The following is a 24,274-nucleotide window of genomic DNA, read 5'->3' as shown; positions in this document are numbered from 1 at the left end:
CCTCATGTACATACTCAAAATGGTCTAGCTGAATCACTTATAAAAATGCTGCAATTAATTACAAGACCTATGCTAATGAAATCCAAACTTCCTGTCTCTGCTTGGGGATATGCAATTATGCATGCAGCACCACTGATAAAATTAAGACCGACAAGCTATTATAGCTACTCCCCAGTACAATTAGTGTACAATGAAAAGCTCAATATTTCACATTTGAGAACTTTTGGGTGCGCGGTTTATGTGTCAATTGCACCGCCCCAATGTACAAAAATGGGCCCCCAACGGAGATTGAGGATATATGTCGGGTACGAATCACCATCTATCATTAAATATCTTGAACCATTAACTGGTGATTCGTTTACGACTCGTTTTGCTGATTGTCATTTTGATGAGTCGCATTTCCCGATATTAGGGGGAGAAACTGATCAACTGAAAAAGGAAATTACTTGGAAAATACCATTCAGTTTTCTTGATCATCGTACAAGTCAAAGTGAATTAGAGGTATAAAGAATTTTACATTTGCAGCGAATAGCAAATCAGTTGCCTGATGCTTTTTGTGACGCTAGCAGGGTCACTAGATCTTATATAGCTGCTGAAAATGTACTTCTAAAATTGTTATTCCTTGAGACAAAATACAAAGTGCTAATGAATCAAATGCACGCCTAAAGCGTGGTTGACCTGTAGGTTCCAAAGATAAAAATCCTCGAAAGAAAAGATGAACAAATGAAAGGATTGAATATTTGAATGTTAATCAAAACCCTCAAGAAACGGGTAGTAACATGGATCAGATTTTTAGAGAAATTGATCCTGATAAACTTGATGAGGATGTTAATCCTAATAGAACTTTCTTCTGAAGAGAATGAAGTTATTGAAAATTCAATAAATTATGTTACTACTGGAAAGCATTGGAACCGAAATGATACAATTATGGATAATGCTTTTGCATATAATGTAGCACTTGATCTAATGGAAAATGACGAGGATCCAGAACCTAGATCAATTGATGAATGTCGGAAAAGAATAGATTGGCCAAAATGGAAAGATGCGATCTAGTCTGAATTAAATTCACTAGCAAAACGAGAAGTTTTTGGACCCATTGTTCAAACACCTGAAGGTGTTAAGCCTGTTGGCTATAAATGGGTATTTATTCGAAAGTGAAATGAGAATAATGAAATTGCCAGATATAAAGCAAGACTTGTTGCCCAAAGTTTTTCACAAAGACCTGGAGTTGATTTCATATTCTCCAGTAATTGATGGAATAACATTTCGATATCTTGTCAGTTTGGCAATACATGAAAATTTGGATATGCGTCTGATGGACGTTGTAACTGCATATTTATATGACTCATTGGATAGTGATATATACATGAAAATCCCTGAAGGATTTAGTAGGTCTGATGCATATAAATCAAAGCCAAAAGAATGTTATTCTATTAAATTACAAAAGTCTTTGTATGGGCTCAAACAATCTAGTCGCATGTGGTATAATGTGAATCATTATTGAAAGAGGGATATGCCAATGATTCTATTTGTCCGTGTATTTTTATAAAGAAAAATGAGAGAAATTTTGTAATAATAGCTGTCTATGTGGATGATTTGAATTTAATTGGAACCCTTGTAGAGGTCCAAGAAGCTATTGAATATTTGAAAAGAGAGTTTGAAATTAAAGATTTCGGGAAAACGAAATTTTGTCTTGGTCTACAAATTGAACATTTGGAAAATGGGATTTTGATACATCAATCTGCATATACCCATAAGGTATTAAAACGATTTGCAATAGATAAAGCACATTCATTGAGTACTCCAATGGTCGTTAGAACTCTCGATCCTATTAAAGATCATTTTAGACCAAAATAGGAGAATGATGAAGCACTTGGTCCTGAAGTACCATATTTAAGTGCTATTAGTGCACTAATGTATCTAGCTAACAGTACTAGACCAAATATAGCGTTTGCTGTAAATTTATTAGCCAGATTTAGTGCAATGCCAACCCAACGGCATTGGAAAGGAATCAAACATATTTTTCGTTATCTCCAAGGATCTATTGATCTTGGTCTATTATATCCAAAAGGATCTCAATATGAATTGATTGGATATGCAGATGCTGGATATCTTTCTGATCCGTATAAAGCCAAGTCTCAGACTGACTATATGTTTACTTGTGGCGATACAGTGGCATCTTGGAGATCCACTAAACAAACATTAACCGCCACATCTTCAAATCATACAGAAATAATAGCAATTCATGAAGCCAGTAGAGAGTGTGTTTGGCTAAGATCAATGATTCACCACATTTTACAGAATTGTGGTTTGAAATCTGAAAATGATAATCCTCCTACTATTCTGTATGAAGATAATGCAACTTGTACAGGGCAACTGAAAGAAGGATATATAAAGGGAGATAGAACGAAACATATTTCACCAAAGTTTTTCTTTACTTATGATCTCCAGAAAAATAGTGAAATAAATGTGCAGCAGATTCGATCAGACCAAAATTTAGCAGACTTGTTGACCAAGGCTTTACCGACCGCAACGTTCGAGAAATTAGTGAAGATCATCGGGATACGTCGGTTGCAAGATTTCAAATGATGTCCACATCAGGGGGAACAATATTTGAAGTGATGTCCACAACAAGGGAAGTATTTTTAATGCATGAATGACGTATTCTTTTTCCTTAACTAGGATTTTTGTCTCGTTGTGTTTTTTCCTAGTAAGGTTTTAACGAGGCGTATTCATTGTAGTTAATGACACCTAGGGGGAGTGTTATGACACATCATATATATTGATAGGTGTCATTTATTTATGTTGATGAATCACCCAATTTTGACGACTAATGATTTTGTAAATTGTCTATAAATAAGCCCAAAATCTTGTGTAATAAAAATATGATTTTGATTTCATTTTACTTGGTCTCTCGGCTCTCTCTATTCTCATTTCTCACAATTTTAACAAATCACACACATACATACATATATAGGCTATACATATATATATTATATATTATTACTATAGTTATATTTTATATATTTCAGAACAATAAGGTATTAATTGCAATATTACATTCCTAGTTCGAAAACAGCCACAGAGATCGATCTTATCTTTACTTAACATACATTCCCTAACCAAAATTATGCTTTGCACTCTCTAACCTTTTAAATTAACATTAAGGAATTAATTAATTAATCTACCCTTTCTCTTTCTTCCATAAATTCTTCGTCCTTGTCCTCTTCTTCTTCTTCTTCTTCTACCAGATAGACAGATTGATCGATCCTCCTGCTCCCAAACCCCAAGAGAATCGAACCCCTTCTCCACCCTATCTCTGCTCACTTTTCCGTCCTCTGCTGCTTTCTTGCCATCTTCAGCCTGCTGCTGAATTTCCACGAAATCCATGGCGGAAGTGCCGCCTATTGTCGGCTGCCATTGAAGGAGGAACAGAATGAGAGGTTCATCGCCCACTTCAGCAGAGCCGAGGCAGCGACTCTTCTTCAACAAGTAAGCAGAAAACGTTTTTATTTTTATTTTTCTTCTGATTTTAGATATCACGCCTGAGCATCAATCGCTTGTGGGTTTACTCTGTTCTTAATGATCGTTGATTGTATGAGGAGAATATTTTCTTGTTTTTTTTTTTTTTCCTTTTTTTAAAATATGGATTTTGTTTTATATTCTGCTGTTGAGTGTTGAGTAGTGGACACGCCTTTCAGTTTCTTTCTTTTTTGGTTGATGAGGTGTTTAGATGGTTGATCTCCGTGTCGGCGTAGTTTGTGGAAGCTTTTAGATTTGGATGTATGCATTTATTGCTTAAGTGTTCTTCTTATCCCTATGATTTGGTCCCAAAAGAGGTTCAATTATTGCGAGATTAGGTTCAACATTTTCTGAATGCGATGGAGGCTGGATTCAGCTGTCAGCAATGGAGCAGTTTATACATTATGTATATATGAACTTTGAGTTGACTTAAATTGTTTATGAGTAAATTTGAGAGTAGGTAGGCAGTCAAAATGTTTATTTATTGTTTTTAGAAGAGGACAATGAGGTTAATTTTTCTGTTTTGGTGAATTTCATGCTTGCCAAGCATTAACAACATTGAGTTTCTAATGCTTTTGTGATGGCAAGAAATGTCGGCCATTTGGCTCAAGGTTTTGTGTGATTTGCTTGTGTAAACAATGTCGGAACAATTGGTATTGTTGGAATGCAGGCGGGTATAATGTTGTTGGTCAAGATTGGAGCATAATAGGTGGCATGTGGGAGCATTTTGCTTTATGTATTGTCTTCTTTTATATCCCCCCTCTTATTTGTTGTTGGCTTTGTCCTCGATGTTAGTAGCATGAGAAAATGTCAGCATGTCTGCCTAATTTTGCCATTATTGACTTATAGTTTGGTTTGAACGGCAAAAGTCAAACTTGGGTTTTGGAAAAAAACAATCCATTTGGATATATTTTTGCCCGAAAAAGAAGAAGATTGGATGGCTGCAGGTGTAGGGAGTTTAATTTTACTTTGTTCTGGTGATTCAATAGATTAAGCTTCTGTAATGCTGTCCAGTGATATCAACAACATAAATAAAATGCTACTATTAGAGTAGGAATTCCATATGCAATACATGTTAGACAATATCTTGCTTTTTGTTTTCTTGGTTTACTGCTGTTTGTATTCATTACTGTTAGCCGGATTTGCATAGGTATTCTTGTGGGCAGAATTTTATGCAGTCAACTCACTCTTGCATTCAAGATGGCTTGCTTATGTTAAATTAGGACGTCATTTTCTTTCAGTTAAAACTACGAGTGTGCCTCGACAACTTTCTGGCATGGTTGTTAATGATAAGACTGTTTGATTCAGTGAGGATTCCAATAGGCGGAGGTTTTTACGGAGCAGAGTATTGAAAGATGGTGGTGATAAGGCCTACTACAGTACGACTCTGGACAGGATATTGAGCTGCAAGTTTCTTACATTGAAGCTCGTGCTGTTTGTTCTCATTATTGGAGCATTTTTAACCCTCTTGCGGTCTCCGTCGATTCATGAGACAGACCATACCTATAGTTCGCATTCAAGGTACATTCTATATTTGCTCCTTGCTGTTTTTGTGTTATGTGTTGCTCTTTTGTTCTGTTTTCGTCCCATTTCTTATGATTTTCAACACTTGTCTCTACTCCTTAACTTTGGAACTTAAATTGTAGATCAACCTTGGTAGATAGATGGATAAGGGATAGATTTGGCATAGATCAAAGTTATGCGGCGTTTTTTGAGATTAAATGGGACGAAATTTCTTCTGCAATCGATGCATTAGCTGAGAGGGACAAGTACAAGGGTATAGGACTGTTGAATTTTGACGAGCATGAGCTTAATCGGTGGAAAGAGTTGTTCCCTGAGGCCGAGCATGTTATGCTTATGATGGATTATGCCCCACATAACGTCACCTGGGAAACACTCTATCCCGAATGGTTAGACGAGGAAGGAGAGTTTGAAGTCCCCACCTGCCCTGCTCTGCCCAAAATTCACTACCTAGGTAAACCTCGATTGGACCTCGTAGCAGTGAAACTGCCTTGCGACAAAAAATCCAACAACTGGTCGAGGGATGTCGCTCGGCTTCACTTGCAGCTAGAAGCTGCAAGGCTCGCTGCAACAGTGAAAGGAAACCATCCCGTGCACGTGCTTCTTGTTACTGAATGTTTCCCAAAACCGAATTTGTTTACCTGCAAGGATGCCATTGTAAGAGAAGGCAGTGCTTGGCTCTACAAACCTGATTTACATAAGCTGAGGGAAAAGCTTCAACTTCCCGTCGGGTCATGCGAACTCTCGGTTCCTCTTCAGGCTAAAGGTTAGTTACAAACTGTTTGTTTGTTATGTAGATTTTAGTGTACAGTCTATTTATTATGGTTAAGTTTCTTCTGATTCGATGTGTGATGCAGAAAATTGGTATTCGGGTAGTGCAAAACGTGAAGCGTATGCTACGATCCTGCATTCAGCTCATTTCTATGTGTGTGGGGCGATCGTAGCTGCTCAAAGTATTCGAATGTCCGGTTCGACTCGGGATCTTGTGATACTTGTCGATGATACCATAACTGATTACCACAGGGGTGGTCTCGAAGCGGCAGGGTGGAAAATCCACACGATTCAGAGGATCCGCAATCCAAAAGCTGAGCGGGATGCATACAATGAGTGGAACTATAGCAAATTTCGGCTGTGGCAGTTGACAGATTACGACAAGATCATATTCATCGATGCGGATCTATTGGTCCTCAGAAACATCGACTTCCTGTTCGAGATGCCCGAGATATCTGCCACGGGGAACAACGCCACCCTCTTCAACTCGGGCGTCATGGTGATCGAACCCTCCAACTGCACGTTCCAGCTGCTGATGGACCACATCAATGAGATCGAGTCCTACAACGGCGGTGACCAGGGATACCTGAACGAGGTCTTCACATGGTGGCACAGGATCCCGAAACACATGAACTTCCTCAAACATTTCTGGGTGGGGGACGAGGAAGAGAAGAAAGAGATGAAGACCCGGCTGTTCGGTGCTGATCCGCCCGTCCTCTACGTGCTCCACTACTTGGGGTTGAAGCCATGGCTGTGCTTCCGGGACTATGACTGCAACTGGAACAACGAGATACTGCAGGAGTTTGCGAGCGACGTGGCCCACAAAACCTGGTGGAAGATCCACGACGCGATGCCGGAGAATCTGCACAAGTACTGCCTGCTGCGGTCGAAGCAGAAGGCGGCGCTTGAGTGGGACCGCAGGCAGGCCGAGAAGGGAAATTACAGCGACGGGCACTGGAAGATCAAGATACAGGACCCCCGGCTGACAACGTGCTTCGAGGACTTCTGCTTTTGGGAGAGCATGTTGTGGCACTGGGGTGAGAAGAACTGGACCGACAATGCCACGGTGGTGCCGCCGTCGGCTTCGCTGTGATCTTGATAAGCTGCTGTTGGGATCCCTCTGTTTTCGTGTGTATGTGTAATAGATACATGAGAAACTGACAAGCACAGCCTCCCTTGCCTTGGCGGGATGAGAATGATTTAGTTCCACACCACACCACACCTATCGATACACAAGTCCTATCTATAGGTAAAATACAATCTATATATATGATTGGTTTCTTGCTTGCATACGGTACATCCTCTTTCTTTGCAATTGCATTGAATGCATGACAACTAAAATAAACAAATACTACTAGTATTCATGAAACTATGTGTTGGTCCCGAAATCGAACAAACATATAGCAGTAACAAATAAAATTTTAGTACAGATTCGTTGTTTGTTAGAGTACATGGTCCCGAAATCGATCAAACATAGCAATTCACTTCAAAAATCAACATAAATAAATAAAATTTTAGTACAGATTTGTTGTTTGTTAGAGCACATGGTCCCGAAATCGATCAAACATGTAGCCGTAACAATTCACTTCAAAAATCAACATAAATAAATAAAATTTTAGTACAATTCGTTGTTTGTTAAAGCACATATTAGTGACGATAAAGAATATAAAACATAAAATAATTATTATTTCAGTTCAACTATCAAAGACTTATGTTTGGAAGTGTCAACCCATAAAGGTTAATACTCAAAGACAGCGAATAAGCTTATAAGATTGTTGTCATAACCCTCAACTCACATAGGACTTACTAGCACAATCATTCACACCGACAACTTCTGTCTACTCGATTCCTTGTACTCCCTTCACTATACGACTATACTACTTTAAGTTCAACATGATAAAATAATCAAATAAGGAAAAAAATCATTCTCATTAACTTAGTAACTTGACTTCAGTATTTTATTTAATTAAATCTTTTAAAATCTACCTATCCAATGTAGCAGATATCTTAGAATCGATATTCTTTTTAAGACAAATCGATCTGATCGATTTGAACCACAATTGAATGGATCACTTGCTCTAGCCTCCGTGTTGATTGGAGAGCAACCATTCATCAATGTCCATACATCATACCTATGCAAACATTAACCAATACTCGATACAAAATGCAATTTACTTTTTTTTTTTTTTTTTTTTTATCGGAAAAAATGCAATTTACTTTCAACACTGAATTATATGTAATTCAGTAGTTAAGTCAGGCGGGCTTGTACTCTTTAAAATCATCTTTGGATCCCCAATTGCGTATTTGGTGCTATGCTAATGCCAGGGGTATTTAAGCAAATTAAAAGGGGGGGTCTTGAATGCAATATCCATTGACCATTGGTCAGCCGTAGATCGTTATCCATCCAAATTCAAACGACTGATAGACCAGATAAGTGGCAATTCGTCCGTCTCCAGAAGAAACGAAAGCAAAGGACGAAGGAAGGAAGATCATGGCCTCGCCTTCTTTGCTGCTCCCACTCGGTACGTAGCTAGCTACACACAGTTTGCAATTTTGTACGCACGGTTGCTTTAATGCATTGAATAGCGGACGCATATGCTTGCTTGCATAGTTTGTGTTTGGTTATTATTCTTCTCTAGTTTTCTTGCCCTTCTTCTGTAGTGTGACAGAAGTTTTCTATTAGTTTTCATTTCCAGAGGAAACCTTACATTTTCCCCCTTTTCTCCGCTGTTTTCATCGTTTTGGTTGAACTTTTAAAATTTTACTCAACATTGTTATATTTAATGTTAAATCAAGAATTAGGTCTCGTGTGTGTGCATTTTTAGGCTGTACATTTGGCAAAGAGGGTTCTTATTCTCGAAGAGACTGCAAAATCCACGTTAGAGTTGGATTAAATTCTCTTGCATCAAAAAATAGATTACAAGAATTAAAGACGATTGAGAGACAGGATGCTTGTAATTGCATGAGCCGGAGGAAGCTGGTAGCCTCAGGACTTGGATTTCTAAGTCTTCTTGGTAGCTCTAATTCCATTGAAGCAGCTGGATTGCCCCCAGAGGATAAGCCCAAGTTATGTGATGATGCCTGTGAAAAGGAGCTTGAAAATGTATGGTGAGATTACATAGCTCCCTAAACTTCCAAGGGTTTTAATGATTGTCCGTTATTTATGCCTGGCACATCAGATCTCCTGTCCTAGCCTATCAGTTTTATGCAAAATCAGATCAATCTTGTTGTATGTTGCTCTCTGAAATAGATTATCATGAGCTGACTTTTTTATGTCAAAATCATGGTTATCGTGATGTAGATGGTCGACCACCTTTTTTCCATGTCTTTTTATCCAATATATTTTGAATCACTTCTTCATTTCCTATAATTCCATGTATTGTGAAGTTTTGCTGAAAACAAATGCATTTCTGTTTTTCATCCTCTGGAATTTTAACCAGTTGATTATTTTTAGCTGCCCAAGATTATACTCGGATATTGTACTGCATTAGGTAGTTATAATCACAGTTTCTTCAATCCACTATTGTCTAGTGGTCAGCCCCACTTCCAAATATCCTATAAATTCTGTGCGCTAATCATTTAGCTAAAGTCAGAATTCTGCATGGCTCCAGGAATATTAGGTAGCATCTGAAACATAGATCTTAATAGTTGATTGTTAGGGGAGATTTAGAAGATACACTAATATTATGGCTAAAACACTAATTCCTACAAATGTTGCCTATGTTTGAAGGTACCTATGGTGACTACTGATTCAGGTTTGCAATACAAGGACATCAAAGTTGGAGGAGGACCTAGCCCTCCTGTTGGATTTCAGGTATGGTTGTGTGTTGCTATAATAATTAAAGTAAGAACCTTCCTCAGCTAATTTTCCACTACTTGAGCCTAATCTTTCACTAGCTATGTATGTGCTTCTGCATTCAACTTGTCTGCAAACTTGAAGTTGTTTCTCAAAGATATAATAAATCTCTAAATTACCAGCTATCCAACAGCCAATATAATTGTTAAATTTAATTAATATTTGATCATTTTAAGGCTTTCCTTTTATCCTAAAAGTAAAAGATGCAGCCTCTCCCAATCTTAGAAATGCGCCCATTTTTGACAGGTAGCTGCAAATTATGTTGCCATGGTTCCTTCTGGTCAAATATTTGACAGGTGATTTCCTTACAGGGAACTTAGCTTGTTGTGTTCATTTCTGCTTAGTGGACATATTGTCGTAGCTACACTTCTCGAGTTTATGAGTCATCATCTATTAAGAAATTCTATAGAGGAGTCCGTGCAAAGTTGAATAGCTTGTTTACCATGTCAGTCTCATCCAATTCCATGACCTGGGTAAATTAACTTATTTTGAGACTCGCAATGTGGTGGTATGTATGTACATTGTTGTTGTAATGCTTCTAGCTTCCATCTTGTTGGAACTTGGTAGTTCGCTGGAGAAAGGGCAGCTTTACATATTCAGAGTTGGTGCTGGTCAGGTGAGATCATGCATCCTGCTACGGCTTCCTTCTCTCTGCCTGTCTGTCTTCAATTATACCATACCATACTACCATGCATTTGCAGTGCGTTCAAGGTCTCATTTTGACACTGAAATGCCATCAACAGGTGATCAAAGGATTAGATGAAGGGATCCTCAGCATGAAAGCTGGAGGGAAGCGCCGGCTCTACATTCCAGGACCGGTGAGTATGTTTATACCATACCAACTCCTTTCTTTCGCATTTTGAACTAATTAATTTGCCAGATCCATAGACAGTCAGTAGTTGTTTGTTCCGTTTTTGAATTTTTTGTTGGATCAGTTGGCATTTCCTAAAGGTCTCACGTCGGCTCCTGGAAGGCCCCGGGTGGCGCCCAACAGCCCTGTGATCTTCGACGTCAGCTTAGAGTACATTCCGGGGATGGAGGCCGAGGAAGAGTAAAAAGATCAATCAATTACTTTTGATCATCCATATCCAAGCAACCATCCTGCATGGATCACATAGCTTTGGGTACTTGCTACTTCATTGATTCATTCTTTTGAATCCCACCTCAGTTTTTGCATGTAAAGTTAAGTTTGGCATTACTAAATTTATTTTTATACTTGTAACTACAAAAATAAATAAATATATAAATACTGGGGTAGTAAATATGAACAATCGAGTAAGGTTCTATAACATTTACAATAATAATAAGATCAAGGGGCGACTTGCAAAAAGTAGAAAGATAATTAACGGAGTATAAAATCTCAGGCGTCCAAGCTGAGATAGATAGAGGTCGCGACGCCGAGCGCGTAGGCACCAATCGCCACCACCACGACGTCCTTCCCGGGCTTCACCACGGCTGCTGCACCCGCAATTCCGGCGGCGCCCAGCGGCAGCCTCTTTAATAAGGCCAGCCGCGCCGCCGAGACGACGGCGTCGGAGAACACCTCCAGCGCGAACTCCTGAAACTCCGTCTGGTCGAGCACAATTCCGTCCTCGTCCTCGTCGGTCCGGGGCGGGCGGCGAGAGAGGACCGCCGCCTTGAGAGCCCGGTCGACGTGGACCCGGTCGGGGGGGTGCGGGAGCCAGTTGGAGATGAGGCGGAGGGATTGGGAGAGGCGGCTGTGGAGGCGGGCGGTAGCGGAGAAGAGCTGGTAGGGCTTGACCCCGGGGAAGGCGTGCTGGCTCAGAGAGAGGCAGTCGGCGTAGACGGCGGCGCAGGCGGAGGTGAACTCCGGCGCGGCGCCCAGGGATTTCTGCACGCGCGTGGACGCCGAGAGCCCCATTCTCGATTTCAACTCCTTCCTTACCTTGGCTCTTTTTCTTTCTGTTTCTCCCCTCAAAAAATAAAATTAAATTAGCATTTTATTAATAATATAAAATAATTAATTTTCTAAAAATTAGAATGGAGTGATTTCTTTGAGTTGTTGGAGTTGAGATTATTCCATTATATTATTATTATTATTATTATTATTATATATATATGCACTATTCATGGCCTCTGGTCGTCTTTTCAATGTCTAGTTTTATTGATCTTCTTAGACAATGCCAATGCCAATGCCAATGCCAATGCGGTCAAGATTGATTCCCGTCAAACAATGTGCACATGGACGTTCATTTTCAATTTATTCTCGATCGGTTAAATTGATACTAGTGTTCAATTTATTGCTAGTCAAGCATTGATCCTTGTGATTGTTCATGTCTGATAAACTACTGGCCACTAGGGTAGGGTACTACATAACGACAACACTTGAGAAATCAAAATTTGATTGATGGGTAGGGTATACATACACGTGCTCCTTCACCAACTCACGTGTTCTTTCAACACCTTCCTTACATGGGTCTAATAACCCACTATCACAAAATATCTATATGTATACATGGATAAATGTGGGGTGACAAATATAATTACAAGCCAAACAACAAAAAAAAGTATTTTCTCCGTGCTACATTTCATATTTAATTATGTTTAGCTTGTCTCACATCTCATATCTTATTTATAAACTATGTGTCCTAAATGGACAAGATAAAATATGTAGGAAAGATTAAAGAAGTAATTTAAAAGTAGTATCACATGGCATAACTTATTTATCCTTAATGGTGGCCGCATTAGATCGACTAAATCCAACTATACCCAACCCCTCCCCATCCTCTCTTATCTACCCCTACACACATATATTAGAGTATGTTTTCTTAGATGAGTTTAAAAATATTTGATATTAAAATAATGCACGATGAAGATGTTTCATGAGAGAGTATATTTTACATGTCACATTGGTGAGTCCACCATATACTACTAGACCATCACTTATGAGTTACTAATTAAATTTTATTACACATGAGGAGGGAGGATGAAGCTAAGGGAAACATTGTGTTTGTTTGGGAATTTAGATTTTGATTTGAAATTTGAATAATAAAAATTTTGAATTTGAATAATTGCATGTGATATTTTAAATTAACTATAAATTTCAAAATTGATAAATTTGGGTGGGATGCAAAGAATATTTTATACTAATTTTATCTCAAATATTCACAATAGTATGTTCCTTTCTAATTTTGCAATATTTTTAAAATAAAAAATAATTAATCAGAGTTTATCTCATCACATAATTACTCTATATATTATTTAATTTTCAAACTATCATAGTTAATGGTATGTATATAAAAGACCATATGGTGCATTGTAAATGAGCCGGATGGAGCACCGTACCATGCTATGGTAATTGCTATATATAAAACCACTCTACTCTAATCTACTCTAATAATTAATCATCCGCAAATTAAATCCAACGGGAATGGCTGCTGCACTCATTTCTTCACTCCCGCACCCGCACCCGCACCCGCTCCTCCTCATCATCTTCTTCTTCATCCTAATTTCATCAATTGTAGCTGCTCTCGCTTCCTCCTCCTCATTTGATGATTCCCTAATCCACGAAGATGATCGTGATGGTGGTGGTCTGGTCTCCGTCTCCGTCTCCGTCGAGCAGCTGGCCTTCCTCTCCCGAAACGTGGCCGGGGAGGTCCCTCCCGCCATCCTCACCAAACTCTCCCCGATGACCGCGCACGACTCCGCCCGCTACGCCCTCAACCCTGATCTCATGACCCCCGGTCCCGGTGATCATGATGCAAATAATAATAATAATGACGACTTCTGCTCGCTCGCCCACCTCGCCTGCGCATCCGCATTCCACGACAGCGCCAAGACCGTGACCAACACTTACACCACCACCAAGACATACGCCACTCCACGGGCGGCCGCACTCAACAGCAACAACAAGGTCAAGGAGGACCCCTTCTCCTTCTTCCGGCGGTCGCTGCTCAAGAGCGGCAACCGCATCCGCCTCCCGGACCTGCACGAGTCCCTCCCCGACCGCTCCTTTCTGCCCTTCCCCTTGGCTTCCAGGATCCCCCTAAACTACAGCGCCCTCCTCAGGATATTCCCGGCCTTATCATCGGAATCCAGCATTAATCTGGATGCACTGGTGCGGAACACGCTCGCCTACTGCAGCGCCCCCCAGATTGCGGGCGAGACCAAGAGCTGCCCGACATCCTTGGAGGAACTGGTTGGATTCGCCAAGTCCTCGCTGCTGGGAAATGGAAATCTGGGAAAGATCGTGGGGTTGGCGTCCAAGAACATGGACGCCAAAGGATTGGGAGATGAGGTGGTGGTCGGTGAGGTCAAGGAGTACGAGGGCGTCGACAACAAGATTGTAGCATGCCACGAGGCCTTTCTCCCCTTCGCCGCCTACTTTTGCCATTCCCTGAGCTCCACCAAGCTGTATGGGGTGGAGATATTAGTAGTTGATGATGCTGCTGGGGAGATAATGAAGAAGGCGAGCAAGAGCACAAGCGCAATTGATAATACTACTGCTGCTGCTGCTGCGACGATGTTGGCGATATGCCACATGGACACGTCGGCGTGGCCCAAGGATCACGTGGCCTTCAAGATACTCAAGACTGGGGCGGGCCAGGGCGAGGCGTGCCACTGGTTCACCATGCTCGACGTTGCATGGATCGCCGCGCACTAGCTAGCTACCTCTCTCATCTCATTAATCAATATCCAATCAATAGTAGTGTGCCTATGCTGTGCTATGCCATGAATGTTGAATAAATTGTGTGTGTTGTTGTGCTTCTTCCTTTCCCTTAGTTATAATATTAACCTGCTTTAAGTATATTCATTAATTATTGAACCAAAATAACATAACATAAAATAAAATAAAATAGAATATAATGATCCTAGTTTCCCGGCGCATATATAGCAAGGGATGGATTGGAAAACCATACATACCAATGCCATCATCATTATACTTGTTTATTTAGCAAAATGTTCAAAATCCAATTTCTAGTTTGGGAGTAATCTTTGATGATTTCAAACCGATTTTTCATTATATACATACAGTACTATTTGGAGGATGTTAAGGAGATAAGTTGTTGCATGTTAATGAAAATATAGTCTTTTTGAAATAATTCAGGAAACTATTGTAAGCAAGGTCGCAATCCTGCGAGGGGGAGCTAAGCCAAGGGCAAGCGACCCGGGTGATGTCTAACCATATTTATTATTCTGTTAGATGCATGTTTGAAGTGAATCAAGAACCTCCTTTTAGTTGCAATCTTGAAAGAGCAAATTAAAACACAAAAAGTTATCATTTTAAGAGTTTGCTACATTGCCATAACAGTGCAGTTCTTCAAATTTTTGCACATTATATCTGAATTTCATCAGATTTCAGGTCCTTAAATACGCGAGGAAAGAACCATGGTACGTACGTTCCAGATCTCTCTCTGTTCAACTTCAACAGCATGATAATGATGTTGGGCAAGAAGAAGATGATTGAGGAGGTCGAGCAACTCTTCTTAGCAATGAAAAGTCGACTTATGATTGTAACTATTAGATTGGATTCCCTGATGAGACTCTTGCAACGATGTAGTTTATAATACCCTCGTGAGACTCTTTTTCCCTTGTATCCTCCAAATGTTGTCACCCGGGCACTCGTTCTTATAATCACATTCAGCATCAGTTGTAAAGGAAAGAAATGAATGAAGATGATGATGATGGCAACAACAACAATAACAGCAAAAATGAAAGCCAAGTAGGTAGGGCAATCAAGGTTATGGTGAGGGATGGGCATGTGAATAAAGTAAACTAGTGAAGAGAAGAGAAGTCCCTTCCTTTCCATCCACTCTTCCTTGATTCGCTTTTTAGAATTCTCTAATGAGTCTGCAGCAGCAACTTTGCTTCACTTCCAGCAATAAAGCAAGCTCCCTTCCTTCCAGGCCAGGCTAGGCTAGGCTCCACTGCCAATCTGTAAATGGTAATCTTAGTATAATATAATGATCCTACCACAACCAAATTAATCAAAATCTGCTCTCTCTCACTTTGATTTCTTGTTCCCCAGTGGGGCTTGGCTTGGCTTCATTAGACAGTCCTCCAAATTGGAATGCCTTGCATTGTGTTGTGCTGTTGTCCTCCTCATCCTCATCCTCATCCTTATCATAGCAGCAGCAGCAGCAGCAGCAGCAGTTTGTGATCCATCACTGCTAACTTATCTCAACTTCCACATCAGGATCAGATCAATGGGGTTGGGCTTCATGACTGGGGAGATTGTGAGGGCTGTATTTGCAAAAGGCACTCATCATCATCATCATCATCATGTCTGTAATCAAACTCTCAACTCAATCAGTTCATCATCTTCATCTATGCATTACACATATGTTTGTCCCTGAGCTTCAGTTTTAATGCAAAATCTATACATGGCAGGCAAGGGTGGGGAAGAAGAGATGGAGAAGCTCGATGATGAGGAGATCGTATCTATGTGGTGATTCACTTATTGAAGATGAGGAGGAGGAGGCAGTGGTGGTGGGGGCATTGAGTTCTTTCAGGAGCTGTACTGCTGGAACTCAGGAAGGAGTTGGCCCTGTTGCAGAGGAGGAGGAGGAGGAGACTGCTGCATCCCTAAGAAGCTCTGAGGAGAGTAAGCAACTGCGACAAGAAGAGGACGCTGACGCTGCTGCGTTGATCATCCAGTCTGCATTCAGAACATTTCGGGTCGACACCACCCCACCCTGCCTTTTAACTGTCTAATTTGATCCAAATTAAATTGTTGATGGATCACCCATCATGTAAGTTGAGAGAGATGATGCGCATTGGTGCAGGAGGCGAAACGTGCAGCGGTGGCGGCAGCCAAGATGAGTCCACCAAGTAGTAGCATCTGCATCTGCACCTCCGCCACACCCACATCCGTTGAAGTTCAAACCGGGAATGATTCTTCATCGGATATCTTCTCCTTCAGCAGCATCTCCCATCTATGTGGATGTGGATGTGGATGTAGTGGCCCTACCACTCACCATCACCATCGCCATCGCCATCCAGCCAGACCCCAAGTGCTGAAAATCCAGGTCAGTTAGCAGCTAGGTTGCGCATTTCATTTCTTAGATATCGTACGGTATCCTATCATATTATATCATGTGAACAATCATCAATCAATCAATCACGGATATACATACATACATACATACATTACATATAATAGGAGGAGTGGGACGACAGCAGGGTGAGCAGGAAGATGAGAATCCAGAATCGGATGGAAGCGGCAACCAGGCGGGAGAGGGCTCTCGCGTATGCATTCTCCCAACAGGCAATTCAATTCTACATCATATCCTGCACTCCATTGCACATTGATTCACTCTTACTTACAACTACTACTACTGCTGCTTTGATTAGCTGAGAATGACTAGTTCAAAGAGAAAACAAAGCACGGCCAGAGATGATGAATCAGACACAAACAGGGGCTGGCTTGAACGATGGATGGCAGCCCGTCGTCATTGCCCAGACCACCACAAACCTGCTGCTGCAGTTCCTGTGCGTATAATAAGGAAAGTAATGATGGAGGAGGAGGAGGGCAAGGAGAATAAGGAGAGCTGCTGCTGCTGCTGCGGTGGATCTAATGATGTAGTAGCAGCAGCTTCTTCTTCTTCTTCGCTACTATTATTCCAAGTTGGTGCGGTTTCATCTTTCGTACTCGAACCAAATAATAATAGTAATGTTCAAAGAAGCCGCAACAATAATACAGGCATACGCCCAGCTTCCCATCGTCGCCAGAACTCAGCATCGCGTCCAAAGGTAATTAAGCAAACAAACACACACACACACACATACATACATACATATATACAAGCTATTAGTTAGTTAGTTAGTTAATTGAGAATTAATTTGGTCCCGGCCAGATAGGATAGGATAGGATAGCATAGGACAGAATGAAAGTTGTACTAACTGTATGTGTGGATGACTTACTGCTACTCAGCTGGATGTAAAGAAGGAAGTTGATGACATGGAGGAGGATGAGGACGACAACAAGGAGAAAAGGAAACGACTGAGGCATCCTCCTCCTCCACCTATAGCTACATGATATGATACCCAGAGAGATCAAATTAAAGAGAAAGGAGGAACAACGCCACAACTCAAAACTCAAATGATCACCATATGTAAATATATAAATGTATATTCGGGCTGGAGTTCTCTTTCTAGTCAGATTCTTTTCTTTTCTTTCTGTATGTATCTATGTAGAGTGATGGATAGATAGATAGATAGATGGATGGATGGCAGTCTGGCACTCTAATTAACCGGTAATGTGTGTGTATTTTGTCTGTCCCCTCCCTCCCTTCATTAATTTCATCAGCAGACCCGCGATTAATTAATTAATTAATATGTGTATGTATGTCTGTGATTGTGTACGTACGTATTGCATAATAGTAATAAAGTAGTAATAATTGAATCTTATAATCAGGGCACCCTGAGATAATAAAAAATGCCTTCCTCAGCTTCAGGCATTATTATTATTATTATTATTATTAATCTTATCCGATGGATGGATAGATATATGCATATATAATGTTCCGATTATTAATTAATTATTTAATTAATTAATCCCAACTGGGTGGGTCCTTCTTCGTCTCCGCAATGGCATTGGCATTGGCATTGGCATTGGCACTGGCATTCGAGGGGGGATCATGACATCTCATCTTCTTACATAGATTGAAGCAGCCAATGTTGGGCTCACCACGAATGAAACACCTTCTCCAGCAGTCGCCCACACAACCTGAATCTGCCGCCCCCGTTAACGCCAACGGCATCATCACTGCCTCCGCAATTATAAATATAATGAACAACATGTTTACTGCCACCCAACAATTTCCCTGCCTCTTCATTTTATAATTTTCTATTAATGATTTTCGTATACGATGGGATATATGCGTGTATATATATAATGATTAATTTAGAACAATACTGTATGTATGTATGTGTGGATCGATCCGATGGTATGAACCAGCCCAACATATATCCCGGCCCCTTTTATATTGAAACATTGCAACCCATAATTATCCATAGATAAATCGTTCACTAATATATATTCTACACGTTTCTAAATAGGAAAACCTATGCATTATCAAGATATCCACTGCAATTATAAACGTAGATTTATGTATCAATAGAAATAGATTTTGGAACATATAATGGGCAGTCACATTTGCAACCATATATTTATACGCTATTATTTTGTAGAGATGACAGACACAACACATGTGTCACGTCGACGTCGTCTCACATGCATGCGTGCATATACACACAACGAAATTGCAAAACCATAAGGCAAAAGAATTATAGATACCAAAAATATACAATTAGTAATAGATAGTGTTCGGGGAGCGACAGTTGCGGCGGATCTCCCCTTGGCGGCCGGTGAGGACCCGGAGGCCTCCCATCCTGCTGACGGAGAGCGCAAACTGGGCTCGGAACTTGTCGAGGCTCTTGGCGTACTCCAGGACCAGCTGCGTGGTGTTGTAGTTGTAGAGCAGGCCCTGGTCCGCCCCCAGGACCGCCTTGTGCTGCAGCACCTCGCCGTAGAGTGCGTTGCTGAACAGCCGCCTGCTCCCGCCGCCGCCGCTCATGCGCAACTGATTCAACAAGACCACGCGCTCCTGCTGCTGCTGCTGCTGGGGGCACTGCTTCCTCAATTCGCGCAGGAGGGATGGGTTCATGGTCATGGTGGGGCCGCCTCTGCTGCCGTAGAGGCGGTCCAGGATGTATCTGCAGAGGGTTCTGCCGACGGCGTGGCCTCCGCCCAGGAGGGTGGCGTAGTCCAGCGCATCCAGGCCCTTGGACTTGAAGTACGCCAGGCCCTCCTCCACTGAGATGGACGGCCCCGGGAGATCCACCCACGCTGCCTTCGATTCCACCCCATCCCTTCTGCCCAGGAACACCGGGTACGACGCCGCCCCTGCCTGCATCGCATTGCATTCTCATGATCAATCCATTTCTAATCATTCATTCTGTACCCAAGGCCAATTAATAGATATATGGATTACCAGGTGAAGAGCGTCGCGGGCAGCCAGGTTGAGGATGTCGGCGCAGGAGACCGCCCCCGGGCAGCGGACTTCCAGCACGGTCTTGATCTTGTCGATGAGCACCATCCCGTCCTCCGCCGCCAACCCTAGCCCCCCCACCCTTGCCATCCGCGCCGCTGTTTTCTCTGTGTCGGGCCCATCCAGCAGGATCGACGCATCACACCCCTGATTGGTGGATTGAGATGGATTCATGAGTATATACATACATACACACACACAGCAATCAAATGAAGAATTAACTACTGACAGAGAGACAGACATTGACGAGGCAGTCGGCGTAGAGGATCTTGAGCAGCGAGGCGGTGATGTTGGGGTCGCGGTCCCACCACAGCCTGACCTGGTGGCGCACGAACGCCTCCGCGTTGGCGCACGTGTTGGTCTTCTTGTAGTAGTGCCGCATCAGAGGCTTGTCCTCCGGCGGCAGGGTCACCGCCGCCTGCACCCGGCCCACCACCAGGCTCAGCGCCACCGCGGATATCATCACCGCCTTCAACCCTTCCAGCCCCCCCACCTTCTTCATCTTAATAATTACTTTATTAATTCTTAAACCTAGCTATGTACCGTAAGATGTATAGATATGTGATATGATCAGGTGAATCTACCCAGCTAGTTTAGATATACAATTCAACCAGCGAAATTAACTGAGTTGAAGTGAACTGAATTGAATTGACGGAAATATATTCCATCTCCTGTATGTATATATACATATGTTTGCGTAGGTAGGATTTTATATATTGGCATGCATGCCAACCTGGAAGATAAATAAAAATTTGATTTCTTGCCTTTGACTTTTATGGTTAAGTATATACTGTATATAATATGAGCGTGTTTATGTGTCTTTGTGGTGCCCCTTTTGACCGACTTAGGGTACTGGTACATCTTTAATTATACATCACATATGCTGGAAAAGTTGGTGAGTTACTTCCTATATATATATACATACATACGAGCGTGTCTCAATATTATTTTGCTTTATTATTATTATTATTTTTATGACGTGAAACCGCATGCTATTCTTTAGTCCAACAAGTCTAACCCCTACATCACCGGACTTAAATTAGGAAACGGCGGAATGAATTTTTAATAATGATACAGCTGGAAAAGTACTAATGCTGATTGAACAATGAAAGTTTTAAGTGCATTTCAAGATTCCTCGTTTATTGTCAACCATGGAGCTTTCTTTCTGCACAAGAATAGTAGTAATCAATCACCCATGCATAAATGCCTATACTATAACATACTAAATATGTATTGTTTAACAGTGAAATTAATTAATTAATTAAGGATGTATAGACAGCCTCCCAATATATACTACTAGTAATATGGAGTATAATTTAGTGGAAATGCAAAATTAGTGCGTACTCAACCTATATATATATATATTAATAAATATTTGTATAATATTTTACATCCATGTCTATTATAAAACACTAATAAAAATATTTTTGTCATTTTCTTTAATTTTTATTATGTTCTCATATAATAATTAATATTTTTTGAAAGTAAATAGAACTTTTAGAACCGGACGGAGATAATATAATATTATTATTTAAACTCTATATTTTTGATAAAATATATTTTTTCTTTCACAAAATGTCATCAAATATTATTTTAATATTAAATTAAAATTTTCCAAACTAAATAAAAAAATAAATTAAAAAACCTTAAATTTTCATCATCAAGAGCATGCATATATATATATATATATATAACGAATTTAAGATTTTCATTTTCTAATCCATCTTTCAACAATTTTATAATATATATATATATATATACTTTAATCTATAGGGCTGAAGTTAAAGCCGAAAGCCTCTGACCAACATGGCCAGCTAGCACGGACTCTTCCTACGTGTTAATGCATATATATGTATATATGAATTCATACAAATACGGTACTATTATATACACACATTATTATTATTATTATTATTATTATTATTATTATATACTAATTATACCAAATAAAAAACGAATATTAATGTGACTTGAAGGATAATATACGCTGAACGTAAACCGACCGCAGGTTTATCGTCATGGTCGTCTCATTAATATAAATAAAATTATTATTCGCTTATGTGTGGCAGATACATTGAGAATTTATAAATTCAAAATTTACCCGCGGTCATCCCTTATATATATTATAGTATATACAAGTCAAAAGTATCCGTTTCCTTAAAATGTTGATACTTATTGATCGGTCGTAATTTGTATGTACGTGCTAATCGTCCATATATGATGTATCATCATCATCATCCATATTCAGGAATGAAAGTTAGACCCTATCTCCCTTGCAATTATATACCTAGCTAGCTAAATTCTAATTACTAATTTTATAATCTGGGCTCTTCTAAATGTGGGCTTGTATCTGTTCTGTTGGTGTTTACTATGGGCGTGGCCCATTTAGGAGGGGAGGATTCAATCATAATATTTTTTTATTTACTAATTTGAATATATTTTATTTTATCTACATGTACATGTGTATCTCATATAAATTTATAAAAATTAATAAAAAATTATTTTAAAATCCTATCAAATCTATAAACAATTCAATCGAATTTATGAATATTCATTTAACTTAATAACTAAAATTCAACAAAGTCTGTGTGGACTCTGCATGACTAATATTTGATCTAAGGATGTATTTGGTACAAAATATGAGTTTGTTTGTTTATTTAGTGTTTTGATTTGATTTTTTTGTTTTTGGATACGTAGCATAAGAATTGCTCAGAAATATATAAAATAATATTTTATATTGAATGTTAACTTTTGTGAAAGAATAAAATATATTTCCTCTGTCCAACAGTAAATTTTCTATTTTGCCATTTTAGCCTGTCAAAGTCAAAACTTCTCATTTTATATTTTTAGTAAAAATAATTCTTAACTAAGTACCAAAATACCAAAAGTAATTGTAGAGAAATGAAGGTGAATTACTTCATTTATCTGGTATAACAAAAAATTAACCGTTGAAAATAATTCTTCATTTGATGAATGGTTGGAGAAAATATTAACCGTTGAAAATTTGAAAGCATGGCACAGCTGGCTTTGGAAGATTAATAACAAATCTGGTACTGAATATTCATTAATACAAATCTGGTACTTAGCTTGAAGGAGGTTAAGTGAAACTGAATTATAAGATCTAGGAATAAACATCGCTGCAACGTCTATTATATATGTGATCAGATCAGATCGAAGGAGGAGACGGTCGAGATTCATTCCAATAGGCCCACCGGACCGCGACTATGGACAGTCCCAGACGGGGTAGGGTGCTTAATTAAAAAACTAACTCAAGTTGAACAAAACAAATTTATATATTCGCGTGCCGGTTGAACCGCGCGCCAAGACAGTACGTACTGTAACTAATTAAAACTCATTTTTATAGTCATTATGAACAACGTGAAGAAATGGTCGAGATCAAATATACATTTTTATATATACATTATTGGATTAATTTGGTCTCAATCTCATCATATACATTTTAATTATACATATATACTAGCAGGAGGCCCACAGTGCAATCCACTAAAAAAAATACAAGTATATTAATTTTTACAATTTATTTTAAAATATATTATTAAAAATATTTTTATTAGATTTTATGTATATTTTTCATGTATTTTAATATTTTAAGAATAATAAATTTTTATAAAATATAATAATTAAATAAATAACAATGGCTAAATATTTTTAAAAAGATAATATTAATTCAATTTTTTTTTTCGATTGTCATCTAAATTTATTTCGATTCATTGTTTATTAAAAAAAAATATTTTTATATATATTTTTAAAAATTTGTATCTGGTCAAATGAATATACAATTGAATGACACATGAAGTATTATTTAAACATAAATTATAAAAACTAAATATTTAATAATAGAAAATTATGATTTATTGTATATATTTGAAATAAAATATATAATATAACTAAAATGATACAATAATATTATAATAATATTTAATATGGAATAAATAGATATTTAATATAATATTTTAAATAAAAAAATCTTCATTCTATTTAAATGGTTCTATTTTTTATTCATTTAATCTTTTTTCTACACCATTCTCAATATATTATTTTTTTACAAAAGTCAACATTTAATATAAAATATTATTATTTATATTAATTATACAATTATCTATATCTCATACAAAATAATTTTAGATCAAAAAGACTAAACAAACAAACCTAATAATATAAACAACTCATATAGATCAAATAAAATTAGAAATTTATTTCATTTGGTTTAATACTTTAAAGGAACAAAACATTGTGTTAATATAATATACAATTTAAAATTATTTTTTTTTATATTTTTTGAGTAATTTTAATAACTTAAGGGACTTTGTCATTCAAAATTTTTTTAAAACTATCTATTTTTTATTTTAGTAAAAATAATCATATATCAATACCAAAATAAATGTAGTATACATTAATTTTATTTATTTTTTATTTTTTATATTTATATTAATACAGTGTATTATTTTAATTAATTGATTATATAATTAAATTAATTTATATTTATTAAATATATTTTAATTTAATAAATTTTATAAAAAAAAATATATATATCATGAGAGAAAAAATGTTATATATTGAATGACTTTAA

The 24,274-nt window shown here is 38.7% G+C and overlaps 6 protein-coding genes across 7 annotated transcripts; 4 read left to right on the top strand and 2 right to left on the bottom strand.

Annotated features, from left to right (window-relative positions):
* The first annotated feature begins 3,097 nt into the window (after nucleotides 1-3,097).
* LOC127248285 (putative UDP-glucuronate:xylan alpha-glucuronosyltransferase 3) lies at nucleotides 3,098-7,111 on the top strand. Its single transcript, XM_051270563.1, has 4 exons — nucleotides 3,098-3,492; nucleotides 4,831-5,043; nucleotides 5,169-5,809; nucleotides 5,901-7,111. The coding sequence occupies exons 1-4, from the start codon at nucleotides 3,437-3,439 to the stop codon at nucleotides 6,905-6,907; spliced, it is 1,917 nt and encodes a 638-aa protein (XP_051126520.1). The 5' UTR covers nucleotides 3,098-3,436; the 3' UTR covers nucleotides 6,908-7,111.
* A 1,067-nt stretch (nucleotides 7,112-8,178) lies between these two features.
* Nucleotides 8,179-11,783, top strand: LOC127248308 (peptidyl-prolyl cis-trans isomerase FKBP16-3, chloroplastic). Of its 2 annotated transcripts, XR_007838058.1 has the most exons (8): nucleotides 8,179-8,336; nucleotides 8,640-8,917; nucleotides 9,545-9,628; nucleotides 9,917-9,966; nucleotides 10,238-10,286; nucleotides 10,414-10,488; nucleotides 10,606-10,794; nucleotides 11,035-11,783. XR_007838058.1 is itself a non-coding variant. In XM_051270584.1 (7 exons), exons 1-7 carry the CDS (start codon nucleotides 8,306-8,308, stop codon nucleotides 10,723-10,725), a joined length of 687 nt encoding a protein of 228 aa, XP_051126541.1. In that variant the 5' UTR covers nucleotides 8,179-8,305; the 3' UTR covers nucleotides 10,726-10,887. The 2 variants fall into 2 exon arrangements, 1 of the variants encoding a protein (XP_051126541.1); XM_051270584.1 differs by lacking the exon at nucleotides 11,035-11,783 and having other exon boundaries at nucleotides 10,606-10,887.
* LOC127248310 (uncharacterized) lies at nucleotides 10,894-11,552 on the bottom strand. Its single transcript, XM_051270585.1, has one exon. The coding sequence runs from the start codon at nucleotides 11,550-11,552 to the stop codon at nucleotides 11,031-11,033; it is 522 nt and encodes a 173-aa protein (XP_051126542.1). The 3' UTR covers nucleotides 10,894-11,030.
* A 1,180-nt stretch (nucleotides 11,784-12,963) lies between the features above and the next one.
* Nucleotides 12,964-14,424, top strand: LOC127248305 (BURP domain-containing protein 16-like). The gene has a single exon (XM_051270580.1). The coding sequence runs from the start codon at nucleotides 13,062-13,064 to the stop codon at nucleotides 14,292-14,294; it is 1,233 nt and encodes a 410-aa protein (XP_051126537.1). The 5' UTR covers nucleotides 12,964-13,061; the 3' UTR covers nucleotides 14,295-14,424.
* Nucleotides 14,425-15,657: 1,233 nt separating this feature from the next.
* On the top strand, nucleotides 15,658-17,972 carry LOC127248220 (protein IQ-DOMAIN 33). Its single transcript, XM_051270440.1, has 6 exons — nucleotides 15,658-15,915; nucleotides 16,022-16,309; nucleotides 16,417-16,659; nucleotides 16,794-16,898; nucleotides 16,985-17,383; nucleotides 17,565-17,972. The coding sequence occupies exons 1-6, from the start codon at nucleotides 15,838-15,840 to the stop codon at nucleotides 17,667-17,669; spliced, it is 1,218 nt and encodes a 405-aa protein (XP_051126397.1). The 5' UTR covers nucleotides 15,658-15,837; the 3' UTR covers nucleotides 17,670-17,972.
* A 758-nt stretch (nucleotides 17,973-18,730) lies between these two features.
* On the bottom strand, nucleotides 18,731-20,357 carry LOC127248294 (probable peroxidase 26). Its single transcript, XM_051270571.1, has 3 exons — nucleotides 19,925-20,357; nucleotides 19,627-19,830; nucleotides 18,731-19,542 (listed from the first exon to the last, which is right to left on the bottom strand). Exons 1-3 carry the CDS (start codon nucleotides 20,183-20,185, stop codon nucleotides 18,943-18,945), a joined length of 1,065 nt encoding a protein of 354 aa, XP_051126528.1. The 5' UTR covers nucleotides 20,186-20,357; the 3' UTR covers nucleotides 18,731-18,942.
* Between the last annotated feature and the right edge of the window lie 3,917 nt (nucleotides 20,358-24,274).

This window comes from Andrographis paniculata, unplaced genomic scaffold (genome assembly GCF_009805555.1).
Source record: "Andrographis paniculata isolate CXL003 unplaced genomic scaffold, ASM980555v1 Contig33END, whole genome shotgun sequence".
Classification (NCBI taxonomy): Eukaryota; Viridiplantae; Streptophyta; class Magnoliopsida; order Lamiales; family Acanthaceae; genus Andrographis; species Andrographis paniculata.
This window is presented reverse-complemented; position numbering and strand designations above follow the sequence as displayed.

What these genes read in the sequence shown, in the direction of transcription:
- LOC127248308 (XM_051270584.1), top strand. Translation starts at nt 8,306, where the DNA reads ATGGCCTCGCCTTCTTTGCTGCTCCCACTCG. An exon ending in TTCTTTGCTGCTCCCACTCG is followed by an intron (nt 8,337 to 8,639) that starts GTACGTAGCTAG and finishes GTGCATTTTTAG; the next exon opens with GCTGTACATTTGGCAAAGAG. An exon ending in TCTGGTCAAATATTTGACAG is followed by an intron (nt 9,967 to 10,237) that starts GTGATTTCCTTA and finishes GGAACTTGGTAG; the next exon opens with TTCGCTGGAGAAAGGGCAGC.
- LOC127248285 (XM_051270563.1), top strand. Translation starts at nt 3,437, where the DNA reads ATGAGAGGTTCATCGCCCACTTCAGCAGAGCCGAGGCAGCGACTCTTC. An exon ending in CAGCGACTCTTCTTCAACAA is followed by an intron (nt 3,493 to 4,830) that starts GTAAGCAGAAAA and finishes TGTTTGATTCAG; the next exon opens with TGAGGATTCCAATAGGCGGA. An exon ending in ACCTATAGTTCGCATTCAAG is followed by an intron (nt 5,044 to 5,168) that starts GTACATTCTATA and finishes CTTAAATTGTAG; the next exon opens with ATCAACCTTGGTAGATAGAT.
- LOC127248294 (XM_051270571.1), bottom strand. Translation starts at nt 20,185, where the DNA reads ATGAAGAAGGTGGGGGGGCTGGAAGGGTTGAAGGCGGTGATGATATCC. An exon ending in ACGCCGACTGCCTCGTCAAT is followed by an intron (nt 19,831 to 19,924) that starts GTCTGTCTCTCT and finishes TCCACCAATCAG; the next exon opens with GGGTGTGATGCGTCGATCCT. An exon ending in CCCGCGACGCTCTTCACCTG is followed by an intron (nt 19,543 to 19,626) that starts GTAATCCATATA and finishes AATGCGATGCAG; the next exon opens with GCAGGGGCGGCGTCGTACCC.
- LOC127248220 (XM_051270440.1), top strand. Translation starts at nt 15,838, where the DNA reads ATGGGGTTGGGCTTCATGACTGGGGAGATTGTGAGGGCTGTATTTGCA. An exon ending in ATCATCATCATCATCATCAT is followed by an intron (nt 15,916 to 16,021) that starts GTCTGTAATCAA and finishes TATACATGGCAG; the next exon opens with GCAAGGGTGGGGAAGAAGAG. An exon ending in CTGCATTCAGAACATTTCGG is followed by an intron (nt 16,310 to 16,416) that starts GTCGACACCACC and finishes GCATTGGTGCAG; the next exon opens with GAGGCGAAACGTGCAGCGGT.
- LOC127248305 (XM_051270580.1), top strand. Translation starts at nt 13,062, where the DNA reads ATGGCTGCTGCACTCATTTCTTCACTCCCGCACCCGCACCCGCACCCG.
- LOC127248310 (XM_051270585.1), bottom strand. Translation starts at nt 11,552, where the DNA reads ATGGGGCTCTCGGCGTCCACGCGCGTGCAGAAATCCCTGGGCGCCGCG.